Below are 13,961 nucleotides of genomic sequence, written 5' to 3'. Positions count from 1 at the left end.
TGAGACCACCACCGATACCTGCTATGGTGGTGATAACCATGGCCAAGCCAGCTTAGATACATCCACTGCGCAGCCCCATACATGCCATCAGTTAGGCCTATAGAGTACCAGAGAAGCACTCTGCTGTCACAATCCTGCACTCAAAGTCACACACACTGTCATTTACCCCCCCCCCCCCATACACCATGCAAATGCCAAGGAGACAACAAGGCTTACACGGATGGACATTGCTTCTCTGAGGGGCTGTCTTACATGGGACTGTGCAGACAGGGAGTCTGTTCAGGGGTAGCTAAGGACAAGCAATAAGATCTTCTAGAAGGTATAGTGAGCCATGGGGCATCTCTCTTAACCTACAACATTGAGGGATGCTCCAAGCCACCCCTCCCTCAAGCCTGCCTAAAGACAACAGAGGTAACATGATGTCCTGCTGTTCAACAATGGGTCCAAGCTGTGGGACCAAGAAAGGTCCATCAGTGATCACCCCACCCCACATATTCAATGTACAGACAGGCAGTAGGAGACCCAGAGGAGGAAGAGCCAACCCCCTGTCCCGTTCTGCCAGGCTGCTCTCATCTGTGGATCAGCTAGGCAGGGCTCCCGTTTCCTCCACAGGGCAGATGAAAAGGATGCCTACAGTTGTGATCATGCCATCTGACTTCTATGGTTGGCTCTGCATACCCTCCCAGACGGAGCCTGTGTCATTGGCTTTGTAAAGAAGAAGCTTTGTGATCACCCTCCCCTTTCTCACCCCATTGCAGGCTGAGATACCCTTTGGAAGACCCTACTTTCAAGAGACCTCTGTATTCTGGCATGCTGTGCCCACCATTTAGCTTTTTCATTTATGCCTTTCAGCTCTGCACTCCGGTCCAGCCTCTCTCATCTTCCTTCAAGCATGCAGCTGTGTTATCACCTCTCCTCCCCCTACTATTCAAGACGCTTCCTTGATACTTCTATGTGTAGGATCTTGTGTAGGTCTCACCAAAGCTCTACCAACCTGAGACTCCATGGTTTCCCTAGAATGCCAACACCCATCAGAACGTTCTAGGGATGGTAGCCATCGCATGGGGGAAAATAAAACCAAGTTCCTTGACCTTGGGGCTGGGGAAAACTCAGGGTTCTGTGTCCCTGATCAGACTTTCTACTCCCTTGACTAACACTAGTATTCCTATCTGTGAACACGTGTGTGTGTGTGTGTGTGTGTGTGTGTGTGTGTGTATGTGTCTGCATGCACCTTGGACTGGAAAGTTACCTCAAAGATTCTTTAGATGCCTTTGTACCCTTATATTATCTATGAATAGAATAAATAATATGCCTCCCAAAAATACCCTAGCATTTTCAACTATGTGTAAATGCATCTGTGGTGAGTAAAATAGAAATATTCCATTAAAAGCTTGCTGGACGTTATAATTGCCCCCCTGACTGTGGGTATTTTTTCATTTATTTGGACCACAGGGGCATACAGCCCAATTGATTCACAGTCCCTGGTCATCATCAGCCCACACATGGCCTAACTTTATTTTACAGTCTTTTCTCTTATGGAGGTTTGTGTATAGCAGTAATCATAATGAGCTGGCTGCCCAATCTGGAGCAGATATTAACAGTCATTCCCATATTAATCCATGCCTGCCTTCCTGGAGGGAGCATTCTCTTGAATGCTGCATTTGTCACTCCTGGCTCTTATTATTTTCAGTTCTTTACATGGAAGAGTCTCTGAACAATCGTGAGTGTGGTTTTGCTTGGTTGTACACTTTTTAGTCATTGTACATTCTCCTAACTAGTGGGAGCAAGATGAGAGACACTCACAACTGAGGAGCAGAGAAGCAATTACTGCGGCCCCGCAGACATCCCAACAGTTCACAAGTCCACCCCAGGGCCGTGGCTAATGAGGAATGATGTGTCCCCACAGTGGCTGCTAGGCAGCGTCACCAGCGACGTGCTGGATGAATATTTAATGACACAGGAAACATTCACTCTCCGTTATTAGAGAAAAACAGGTTAGACAGCTATGGACATAATCACAGATCATTTCTGGTGAAAAAAAAAACACAAAATGAGAAAATCCCCAAATCCCCAAAAACATCATGAGACTCTGTGGACGATGAACTCCTAAGGGACACAAAACACTGACAAATTGTTGGGCAGTAAGATAATGTGTTCTTATCTTATGATTAAAAAAGATTTTCCACCAAACTTTTGCGTAAATAGCATGGGTGCCTTTGGTCAGCAGAAGGAGGCCTTAAAAATTAGGCAGAGGGGGCTGGCGTCAAAAAGGAGAACCTTCTCTCCAGCTCAGGCTGGGGGTGGGGCATCTGTGCTACCTTTTCAAACAGAGAGGTGGGTGAGGAGGGCAGGGAGAGGCCAGGGTGTCTTTGAACAGCAGTTCTGCCTCAGTTGACAAAGTGTAAGAAAGGATGGCACTCCTGAAATAAGAGACCTCTGGTCCTTGCTATGTCCACTAGGCACGGCCCATGCTGTCTGTCCCCACTGCCAAAGTGTGCCTCTTACACAGACTTAAACCTTATTGCTAACAGATGAAGAAACAGAGGCATAGACTGAGTGGTACCCCTCCAAATTGACATGCTGAAATCCGAAGTCCCAGGACCCAAAAATGTGGCCTTAATTGGGTCATATTCAAATAATATGAACACAATTTGGCCAGTAGACCCAGTCCAATACGTTGAGTGGCCTTCTGAGAAGAGGAGGTGGGACAGAGTCTCAGAGGGAAGACCTTGTGAGATCAGGATTTGCAAGCCAGAGAGAGAGGCCTCAGGATAACCAACCCACGCCAACGCTTGGCCAGGTCCTTCCAGACTCCAGAACAGGGAAAAAATGAGTCGGAACCCATCAAGCTGCCCAGTATAGTGCTTTGTCACAGCAGCCCAGGAAACTTCTATAGACAGGTGACTTTCCCAAAGTCCCATAGCTGCTAGATGGAGGAGCTAGGACAAGGGTGGCCTGTGACTGATTCTGAATAGCCCCACAGCAGAGGTGTAAGTGGTAGGATTTAACTCTTTTGATGTCTGCCTCGGGTTTTATTTGGATGTCCAGGACTGGCTAGCACTCTGTCTACTTGAGCCATGACAGAGATTCTGAGCCACAGAACACCCTCACCCAACCAGCTCTGGCTGTCCAGAAAAACACTTTGTAGACCAGACTGGCCTCGAACTCACAGAGATCTGCCTGTGCTGGGATTAAAGGCTTGTGCCATCACCGCCCAGTTTACCTGTCCCTCACTCCCTGCTGTTTCTGTGACCCAGCCCTGGAAGTCCAGGAGATGGGGTGAGGCCCTAGAGATCTCTCCCAGGAACCCTCTGCCCAGCAGTTCTGTAGCACTTTCCCTGACAGACAGTGTGCATCAGCTTCAGGAAGCCCCAGAGGGTCAGACCCCAGAGCCTGGCTGCTGTTTCACAGGGCCATACTGGGGTGAAGCCTGTAGCCACGGCAACCAGAGATGTTTTTATGCCTTCTGCTAGTCTTGTATTTGACTGAGTTTGAAAGCAGAAGGGTCATCATCTCCTTGGGCTCCCGAACACACCAGACTAAGCCAGTTTCCTTTCTTTCTTTCTTTCTTTCTTTCTTTCTTTCTTTCTTTCTTTCTTTCTTTCTTTCTTTCTCTTTCTTTCTTTCTTTCTTTCTTTCTTTCTTTCTTTCTTTCTTTTTCTCTTTCAGGTGCCCATGCAGGGACAGTGAGCAAGAAAAGGCTCACTAGCCAAAATTCTTGTCGTCGATCAAGAGCTCAAATGGGGAAGGAAACTAAGCAAAGACCGCAAGGAAGAGACCAAGCCAGGCACTGGAGCCAGGTCTCTGTAGACTACCTGAGCTTCCTTGCTCAAGCTCCAGGTCTCCCTTCAGCTTCCAGGGATACTGCAGGATGGGGTGGAGGTCGGAAAGCATACTTACCGGAAAAGTTGATGAGCTTCGTTGTCCTGTGGCAGTGCTGTTCCAAAAGCGCCCACAGGGGCTGGTCCTGGGGCACTTGGCCTGGTCTGACCACCTAAGAGAGCAGAGGCAAGGGTTATTGGCCAGGCCTGGCTAGCCATTGATAGCATCTGCCTGCTGCCACCCAGCTGAGGGACAGCTGAACAGGGAGATGCTCTGGCTCCTTTGGACGGCAGCATTTCGGCCTCACTTGTAGCCCCCACAAAGGCTGTAATCTCGGAAAGAACAACTTTGAGGCAGGAGCATCCTCCTTCCGTCAGCCCCAAAGCTGGTTCTTTCCCTACTGGATGAAATGCACCAAGTCTAGTGCCCTGCTCTCTATCACCAAAGTCCTCAGAAAATAACTTCCAGAGGGGCTTTCTGCGTGTTAGGCCCTGTGATGACCTTAGGTGTCCCAGCCAAGGTGTACGTATCCTAAGCCTAGAGAGAAGGGAGGCAGGGAAGGCAGGCTGCAGCTTAGCTTTTCTATCCCAGGTAGACCGGAGAGACGTAAAGGGCCTGAGGTTAACACATGGGAGAGATGAATAACCAGGTCCTGGAGGGCTTCCTGCAAGAAAAGGAATTGGATGGTAACAGAAGGATGAGCAGGTAAAAAAGAAAGGACTACAGGCCTGCTCAGTCACCCATCAGGGAGCAGATGTGACAGTGGAAATCCAACCCAGAAGACAAAGTTGTGTAGGATCCCATCTTCCAGGAAAGTCTACAGCATGATTGCTGGGCACAGTGGATAAAGCAAATGGGAGGGAGTTTTCTGGTGAAAATGATGGATTGATCACTGGCTTTACGAAGGGAACTAGGGTGGCAACATGGAAGGGATCATGATGAGTGGGTTTTGAAATGTGAATAGGAGTTTGCTTAGCTAAAAAGGGTCCCTACCCACATGGGGAGTACAGAATGAGCAAAGACAGAAGTAAAAAACAAAACAAAACAAAAAATGGCATAAGACTGGATTAGAGCAAAGCACGCTAAAATTCTAACCCTTGCCCCCAGCTCCTCCCAGGACCATGCTTCTCTTACTCTGCAACAGGCATGCAAGTGCATGTTCTCGCGCGTGTGTGTGTGTGTGTGTGTGTGTGTGTGTGTGTGTGTGTGTGATGTCCGGTTCCAGGCTATGCCAGGTCTCTTGCTGAGCAAAACACTTGGGGCTGAGCACAGGAGTGCTGTGCTCAGCATAGGGGTACATTGCTCCACACTGGGCAAGAAGAGCTGGCCAGAGTGGGCTTTGAAATCTTCCCACACCTTGGCTCTGCCTCTCCTAACTCCTCCTTCTGTGGGTCCAAAGTTGGTATAGCCAAAACCTTTCCTTTCCTTTCCTTTCCTTTCCTTTCCTTTCCTTTCCTTTCCTTTCCTTTCCTTTCCTTCCCTCCCTCCCTCCCTCCCTCCTTCCTTCCTTTCATTTTTTCTTTCCTTTTTCAGGGTCTGCCTGATTACATTTGATTCCGTTCAAGCCCACAGAACACTCTGCAGGTGCCTATTTTGAGCAGAGACCCTGGTGGCAGTTGAGATTGTGGATGGGTAGGGAAAGGGCAGCCTTGTGGGTAGTATGGATGGAGTTTCAGCTATCCCTACATTCAACCTTCTAGGGGATATTGCTTCTATACCGTGTGGCCTTGGCAAGCCTACTGAACTTCTCTCAGTCTTAGTCGTCTCATCTCTTCAAGGGACACTGGGCTCCTGAAGACATGGCCTCTACCTCCTTCACCAGGCTTAGCCTGACTGCATAGTGAATGGTGGTCCTGTCTAGTCAAGACTTCCAGTGCTCTGGGAAGCCTGGATTGAAAGCTGAATCCAAAGGGGAGGTGAGTGCGGAAGTGTCAGGATGAACAGTAAGAAAAGAAATGACCTCATGAAGCAAATGAGCAAAGGTTCAAGGTTGCCAGCAAAACCTGGTTAGGGATGCTGCTGGGGGATGGGAGGATGTTGCTGAGAGGGACATGGTCCTGCAGAACCTGGTTAGGGATGCTGCTGGGGAATGGGAGGATGCAGATGAGAGGAGGACCTGCTAGGGATGCTGTTGGCAGGGTTGGAGGCAGTGGGAGATAAACACTTTTCTGAGTAGTGCTTGCTGTGTGCTGGGCACAGCTCTATGCTCAGCCCAAAAGACAGCTCATTTGCTCCTTGTCACAGCTTGGGAAGGAGCTGTGAATAACCCCACTTCACAGGAGCCAAGGCCACACAGCAGGTAAGAGCCCTGGGCAAGATTCCAGCCCAGACAACCCGATGAGCTATGCATCCTGGTCTATTACACATAGAGAGTGCTTCTATATAAGAATGTGGTGTGAGAGCTACAAAGGCCAATAGGACATTAGCCCAAATGTGGCACTCAGTTGCCCCAGAAGTAAGAAGCCTCTCGCTGGCCACACAAGAGCAGAGTGGATAGTGGGGAGACCTCACAGACAGCTTGGTGGACAGGAGGCGGGTGAAGCCTCCTCGGGCCAGAGTGCCAAGCAAGAAGATGAGAAATTTGCACTGGGATATCAAGAGATAGAAAGGAGCCTCTGTTTGGCCTTGGTCCCTGGTCCAGCATGACATGACACTCCTGAAGACCCATGAATTCCAGAGTGCCAGGTGTCTTTCCCCCCTTCCTCCATGTCAACTGGCATCTGGAACAGATGTTTTCCTGGGGTCTTGAGCTGTTCTAGTTCAGTACTGGACACAAAAAAGGGTCAGAGGGCCTGGGTTGCCCACAGGCTGAAGCCTGGGAGCCTAGATCTATGCAACTGTTACCCGAGAGGCCCAGCTAAGCCTTCAGTGAAGGCTCTGTGCCACCTCCACAGAGTCAGAGAAGAATGGAATGCAGAAGTCCTTTGTGGGGGGGGGAGTCCAGGGAATTAGAGATCTGCCTGGTGTGCACAGAACAGCCTTTGTTTTCTTTGGCCATCACTCTCTATTCTGATGGGCTAGGTTTGACTTCTACACTATTCTTGGCTAGCCTGGGACCAGAGAGCTTCTTTTATCCTCACCTCTACCACGGGAGTCCCAAGTAGGTCAGGGTCCCCATCTGTACCCAGAGTTCCTAACCATGGCCTGGTACATAGCAAGTGAGCAACAAATGTTTGCTGATTGACTAAGTGACTGGATGGATAGATGGATGCATGCATGCATGCACGAAAGGATGGATAGATGGATGGATGCATGGATGCATGGATCTATGGATGGATGGAAGGATGCATGGATGGATGAATGGATGGAAGGATGCATGGATGAATGCATAGATGCATGGAAGGATGGATAGATGGATGGATGCATGGGTGGATGCATGGAAGAATGGAAGGATGGATAGATGGATGGATGCATGGATGCATGGATCTATGGATGGATGGAAGGATGCATGAATGAATGCATGGATGCATGGAAGGATGGATAGATGGATGGATGCATGGGTGGATGCATGGAAGAATGGAAGGATGGATAGATGGATGGATGCATGGATGCATGGATGCATGGATCTATGGATGGATGGAAGGATGCATGAATGAATGCATGGATGCATGGAAGGATGGATAGATGGATGGATGCATGGGTGGATGCATGGAAGAATGGAAGGATGGATAGATGGATGGATGCATGGATCTGTGGATGGATGGAAGGATGCATGAATGAATGCATGGATGCATGGAAGGATGGATAGATGGATGGATGCATGGATCTATGGATGGATGGAAGGATGCATGAATGAATGCATGGATGCATGGAAGGATGGATAGATGGATGGATGCATGGGTGGATGCATGGAAGAATGGAAGGATGGATAGATGAATGGATGGAAGGATGCATGGATGCATGGATGCATGGATGAATACATGGATGCATGGAAGGATGGATAGATGGATGGATGGATGGATGGATGGATGGATGGATGGATGGATGGGCCCTGTTACCTGGGCTGGGTAGAACTACACCCAGTTCCATGAGTTTGAGTTCTGAGCTTAATTGTTTCTCAGATTGCCTTTGCTTTGAAGTTTCCTCAGAGGTTAGCCTGTGAGGCCCATTTCCTGTCTCTAGGATGTGCCCTGGCGAGCCAAGGCTCCAGTTGTTCCTCCTCTACCTGGGCCCTATCCAAGCTGAGCTTGTGCCCTAGGAGCCACCTCACAGGAGCCAGGGGGTCTGGCTGGACCTACTCTCCTCCTGGGTCTGGTGACACGTTCCCTCTAAATTTAGGCCTCTGCCTAAGCCTGGCAGATTTATGGACCTTGAGTCTTGGGCCTGCAGCCGGGAATCAGCTCCTCCCTGCTGACTGACTCTTCTCTCTGTTGTCCAAGGTCAGGGAAGGAACGGGAGGGAGAGCTCCTCCCACTATCTGGCTCATTCAGCTTGTTCATTGAACTACGCCCAGGGAGGCAGTCAGGGAAGAGAAGAGGAAGAGGAGGAAGGAGGGAAGGAGAAGGAGAGCAGAGTAGGGAGAAAGGGCAGAAGTGGGGAAGGGAGGGGAGAAACGTAGAAGAGGAGATGACAGGGTAGAGAATAAGTGAGAGAGAAATGAAGGAGGGAAGACAAAGAGGAATTGGAGCAGGGATGGGGGGAGAAGAATGGGAAGGGACGTTAGTATTCAGGGAGGCAGTAATGGAGCTATATACCTCCTGAGGACCAATGTAGAGCTGGACAGTTTATGGAGAGGCCACTGCGTTCTCGAGCATCAGGGCCAGCGACCGTAGGGAGAGACTCTAGATGATCAGATATCACGTACAGAGGATGGGACCTCTAGTGAGGCCTCTGGTGATCTGATCAGCCCTGCAGTTCTGCCAGTGGGCCCGTTGGTGAACCCCTCTTCCTAAGAGTTTTGATGTCTCCTTTGAAGTCCCAGATCACCTGCCAGGCCTGGGAAGGACTCTGGCCTCCTAGCTCTGCTCTTCTCTCTCAGAGCCGGTGAGGGTCTTTCTTCCCTCCTGTCCCTCATCCTCACCAGGACTTTGGCCCAGAAGTGGAGGTGGTAGAAGGGAGGCATTCCTGGCTGCTTTGTGGAGGGAGCTGGCCAGCAGGAAGCCTTGGGACAAATCACTTGGTCTCTCCCTATTTATCAACTCATCTAGTGCCCACTTGGTCTAATAGCTTCTGACCTACAGCATCTGTCTGGATGTCATAAAAATAGCTTGACATTAAAATTAAGGTTTTGTTAAGGTAACAGAGTCAACTGCTTATTTAGGATTAGAGCCATGACCTTGAGCCCTGACCTCCCTCCTCAACTGAGAGATGGAGATGGGAGGGTCTTCCCTCTGGCTTCCCTGGTGGTGTTTTGGAGCCCCAAGCAGGGAAGCGCAAGGCACCTAGCTGGAGCCTCACATGTTCTGCGAGGGCCAGCTGCACAGAAAAAGAAGCAAAACCAGGATGTGGGGCAGGCCATCCTCTCCACCACTGTAGACCTAAGATGCCATCTTCGGAAGTTGGGATTTTGAGTAGCCATGCCAGACAAACTGTGTCCGGTCAGAGGAAGTAAATGAAGAGAGAGCTGAACCACGCTGTCACTTGAGAGCGGCAGACTCAGGGCTTCCAAGTTCTGCAGAACTCAGTAGGCAGTGCCCACAGAAAAATTGCTTCGAAAAAAAAATACTTAAACATTGGCAAAATGGCCAAACCAAAGAGACTAAATTAGCTGATTAGGTTAGGAAACACTCAGAAGGGAGCTAAATTTTTGGTCGAAAGTCATTAGATGACAGAGCTTTCTGGGAAATGGCCTTGGGTATGCTGTGCTCTTGGCAAGGGGTAGTGTAGGGGGAGATGCGGAAGGGTGGGATGAACTCAGTTTCAGGAGAGGATGGAGTGGGTTATGTAAGGTCCAGTTTTCTACAGCTGTTTGAACACTGGCAGACTTCTCTGTGTCTTCTCCCTTTGCTGGGCCTTCTCTGGACAAAAATTAGCACCTGGGGCAAGAGGCTCAAGAGAAACCAGTTCTGAGGTGAGGGACTGGAACTAGTTGAGAGAGGCTGGACTCCTGAGGCCTTCACAGAGGTCGGATGGAAGACATGGCAGCTACAGTGTCTTTATTGACATGCTTAGGACTGCAAATGTTTCAGGCTTCAGAATTTCCCTAGAATTTGGAATATTTATGTGAACTTCACTGGCTGAATATCCGTAATCCCCAAATTTGAAATCCCAAATGGAAAATTTACTTAAAAAGCTTAGGATTTTGGAGCATTTCATTTAGTGTGCTTGTCATGTCTGAACCACCAGTCTGGGGACCCGCACAGGACCTGATGTGCAGGAGGCACCATTTCTCTGAGGCCTCCAGAGGCCCTCGGGGGTAAGCTGGAAGCCCTAGTTCGAGACTGATTATAGCCTTCAGGCTGTGGAAGAGTAGATAGGGAGAGAAGTATTTTCCCATCTCTTATGCTGACCTCTCTCCTGTACATCAGACCCGGCCCCTTCCCGTTGGGAGGCAGAGCTCTTCTGGAAGCCAAGCTCCTAGGCCTGGCCCCCCAAGAGCCTCCCCCAGCCTCTCCCGAGGCTGCTGATCTCTGTCTCCTCCCACCAGACTCCTCTACTTCCTGCCGGGTTTCTTACACCTTTTACCTCTTCTGCAGACCCAATTTACAAAGGTTATAAATTGCTATTCTTCCTGCCAGGACCCCTTCTGGCTGTGAGCACATCAGGACAGAAACCCAGGGTGGGTTTCAGCAGCTGTGTCCTTAGTCTGTGGGAACTTGTTAAGTCCAGACTGGATAAGGGCGAGAGCCACAAGCTACATTCCTCCCGCTGCTCTTCCTCCACTCTGCTGCCTCCCCTCAAGTTCTCATTTCCCTGTGGGCTGACATCTCGGAATAGTTGGCCAAAGACCCAGAAATCAATCCTATTACCAAGAAGGCCTGGAACAAGGAAGGGACTAGGGGGTCAGAAAGACCCAGACGTGGTTGGCATCTTCTCTGTTGTTCTTTAGGATAACTCTATGGAGGAAGTACCTTCTTTTTCCCCGACGAGGAAACTGAGGCTGGGGAAGTTGGAGGAACCTGCCTAAGGTGGCAAAAGCCATACTGCCACTGGATAGTGACACAGGCCTTTAATCCCAGCACTCAGGAGGCAGAGACAGGCGGATCTCTGTGAGTTCAAGGCCAGCCTGGTCTGCAAAATGAGTTCCAGGACAGCTACGGCTGTTGCACAGAGAAACCCTGTCTCAAAAAAAACCAAAACAATACCAAAACAAAACAATAACAACAAAAAACCCATAAAGTCGTAGTAGACACTCACTAGGGGTCTAGGAATGACTGTCTAATGAATCTGTGCTCACACACCTGGGAATATTGAGGCCCTGCAGCTACTCCAGGGCATTCAATGACTTCTCGCTTGGCTCTGTTCCTTGGGGTCATTTGCACATAGTTTTTCATGAGAAGTGTGGCCTCAGGAAGGCCACCTTGCTCTCTGAGCCTTGGTTTCCCCATTTGTAAAATGAGAAGACGGAGGTAGGTGTGCTCCACATCTCTTCTGGGAGCCGCCACCCCCCCCCCCCCTTCCTTAATCTTTTTTAGCTGCCCACCATCTGTCTCACCAACTCCTCAGCCAGTAGCTTTTCTCCTGGCCCTCTTGCCCATGCCTCATTTGATACTGAGGGTTAGCCGAGGTGGGGGGAGACAGCAGGGACTGGGGGTGGCTCTCTGGTGATCTGCTGGAGAAAAGGTGGAGAAGAGATCTGAGATCTGGGGATCGTCAGAAGAGGTAGAAGGGGCTGTGGGGGAGGGGAGGCTGGGCACAGAGAGAGAACTGCTAACCATAAAGGCTGGTTCTGCACTTGACACTGTCACCTCAGAGCCCCATGCTCATCCACACAGGACTTCCTCTCCTCTCCTAGCTGATGTCACTCTCTGTTTTCCTTTTCCTGCCCACTCTGGGTATGAGACTCTGTCCCATTTTCAGAGACAGATCCCCAGTGCTACCAAGCCACCAAGTCCGGAGACTCCCTTCCTGGGTTCTGTCACAGAGCTGGGAACTCCTATTCTGATACCCCCAACACACCCACTAATCCACTTACCTGGAGCAGTAGGAGCAGGCAAAGCAGGCAGAGGAACTGTGCACTGGGAGGATGGCCTGGAGCCCCCATGGGACACCAGATACTGCTGCTATGGGATGGGGACCAGAAGAGGCTGCTTCTGAAGGAGGTCTGCCCCGGTCCCTCCCCCAGGCCTGTCCTGTCTGACCTACCGGCCAAGGTAAAGCCCCGGGCACCAGGGCATTCTTCACCCGCCTCCCTCAGGGTAGCAGTGACACCACCCCATAGCCAACCGCCTCCAGGTTATTTATAGCTGGCTATGGGCAGAAACTTCTGCAGGCGGCCTGGGGACAAACTCCAGTTCCCAGAGCAGGGCTTAATGCACATGGTCTTCCCACCAGCATTGCCAGGGCAGTAGTTCCTCAGAGCCAGGAGTCAGGAATACAGAGGCAGAATGGGCCTAAGGATTTTGGGGGGGGGATCTTTGCTCCCCACTGATTTGAGAGGTCCCAATTACCCAAGGAGCTTCAAACTGGCCCACAAGCCTAGAGGAGAAGGGAGGCCAGAGTGTTGTTGTAGTGCATACAGGGAAAGGTCCAGAAAAAGGGATGAGGGTGTGATTTAATCACAGCACACCTTTTCTGTACGTTTGTAATGATATCAAAACAAAAACGCTCAAAACGGAAACGACTGAAGCAATGAGAGCATGTGGGGAAGGGGAGTTCCCGGGAATTTGGACCTCAGAGGTTAGGATAGGGATCCAGAGTCCTAGAAGCAGGTAGAGCTGAGCACCCCTGCTCTCACTGGTGACAGGTGCAGAGATCTTGGGAGCACAGGCCGTGCTCCTGGCGAGTGGGCCTTTTGTGCAGGGTTAAAAGCTTAAGCCATCTAGTCCTTGGCCTCCCAGGGGTAGGCATTCCAGGAATGTGATTAAGAGGTAGGTCCAAGCTTTTCCTGGAGATGCCGCCTTCCACGGAAGCTGTGGAGAACTCAGTCCAGGTTCAAGACACTCAGGCACCCCCTGTGTCTTTTGACTTTTCTGCCCATTCTCTCCTTCCAGGGTCTCTACTCCATCTCTCTGGGTGGGTTTCTCCCCTGCTCCTGTCGGAACCCCAGCTCCCTCCCTGTAATCTCAATTGGAACAGCCACTGCTGACTGTGATTTCCCTTTTTGGGTGAGTGTGGCCTGCTGTTCCTTTTTCCTCTTTCCCCTTCCCCCTCTTTTGGCATAAACTTGACCCTATGGTTGGTTCAAGAAAATCTTCGTGGGAGAAACTGAAGAAGAATGGACCAGAGTTCTTGTTCATTTTGGAGATTACAGGGGGTCAGGGAGGCAACTTCTTTCCCAGACCCTAGGCAGAAAGTGCTTTACTGGACTCAGGCAAACAGCCTTGAACAGAAAGGGCTCTGGTAGGAGGTAAGGGAGCCTCATAACCTGGAGTGGTGGGGCTCTGAGAGAGCTAAGTAGGCCAGCAGGAGAGCTTGAAGCTTTGCTGAGCTCACTTTGTAGAGCATGCCTGGGACCTAACTCATAGTGAGTGCCAAGATCAAAGAAGGTGTCCTCAGTACAAACACCACAGCCTGCAGGGGAAGGGAGGGGACCAGAAGGGAAGGGGAGGGAAAAGGGAAGAGATGGGGCTTAGAGAAGGGGTGGAGTAGAAAATTAAGGGAGATGAAGGGAAGGGATTACAAGCGCTCCGGGCAGTTAGTGGGGTAAGTTTGTGACTTCCTGCGACAGGTGTTATGGGCACACTTTGACACAGACTTTGGACAAAGGAAAAGGGGGGCCCTCCAGTCATTTGGAGGAATGAAGCTGAGCAGTAGGCAGAAGCTGGGGAGGGCAGGAAGGCTAGAGCGAGGCCCGGGGTTTAGCTGAGGCAGGGATGTTGTGGCCCAGAGTGGGAGACAGGCGGGTGCTGTGCTACTCAGCACACTTCCCTTCCTGGCAGGGTTGCCTTGTTCTTTGGCTGCTATAGCACAATGCCACATGCCGAGTGGTTCATCAACAGATGGACTTTCATGCACCCCCACCCCCACCCCCAGGGCTGGGGAATCTGAAATGTAATTGTCATTGTGCCAGTCCCAATGAGGGTCTTCTTGATTTGAAA

General features: G+C 50.5%; 1 protein-coding gene across 2 annotated transcripts in view; it reads right to left on the bottom strand.

Moving 5' to 3' along the window:
* The window catches only part of Crhr2 (corticotropin releasing hormone receptor 2), a 41,544-nt gene extending 29,579 nt beyond the window's left edge, over positions 1-11,965 (bottom strand). For both annotated transcript variants that reach the window (XM_038319762.1, XM_038319763.1), the window contains exons 1-2: positions 11,897-11,965; positions 3,901-3,994 (exon numbers count right to left, since the gene is read on the bottom strand). In XM_038319762.1, coding sequence (XP_038175690.1) covers positions 3,901-3,994; positions 11,897-11,965 — 163 coding nt within the window. The remainder of the gene's footprint in view (positions 1-3,900; positions 3,995-11,896) is intronic.
* Positions 11,966-13,961: the final 1,996 nt, after the last annotated feature.

This window comes from Arvicola amphibius, chromosome 2, assembly GCF_903992535.2.
Source record: "Arvicola amphibius chromosome 2, mArvAmp1.2, whole genome shotgun sequence".
In the NCBI taxonomy this organism is placed as follows: domain Eukaryota; kingdom Metazoa; phylum Chordata; class Mammalia; order Rodentia; family Cricetidae; genus Arvicola; species Arvicola amphibius.
This window is presented reverse-complemented; position numbering and strand designations above follow the sequence as displayed.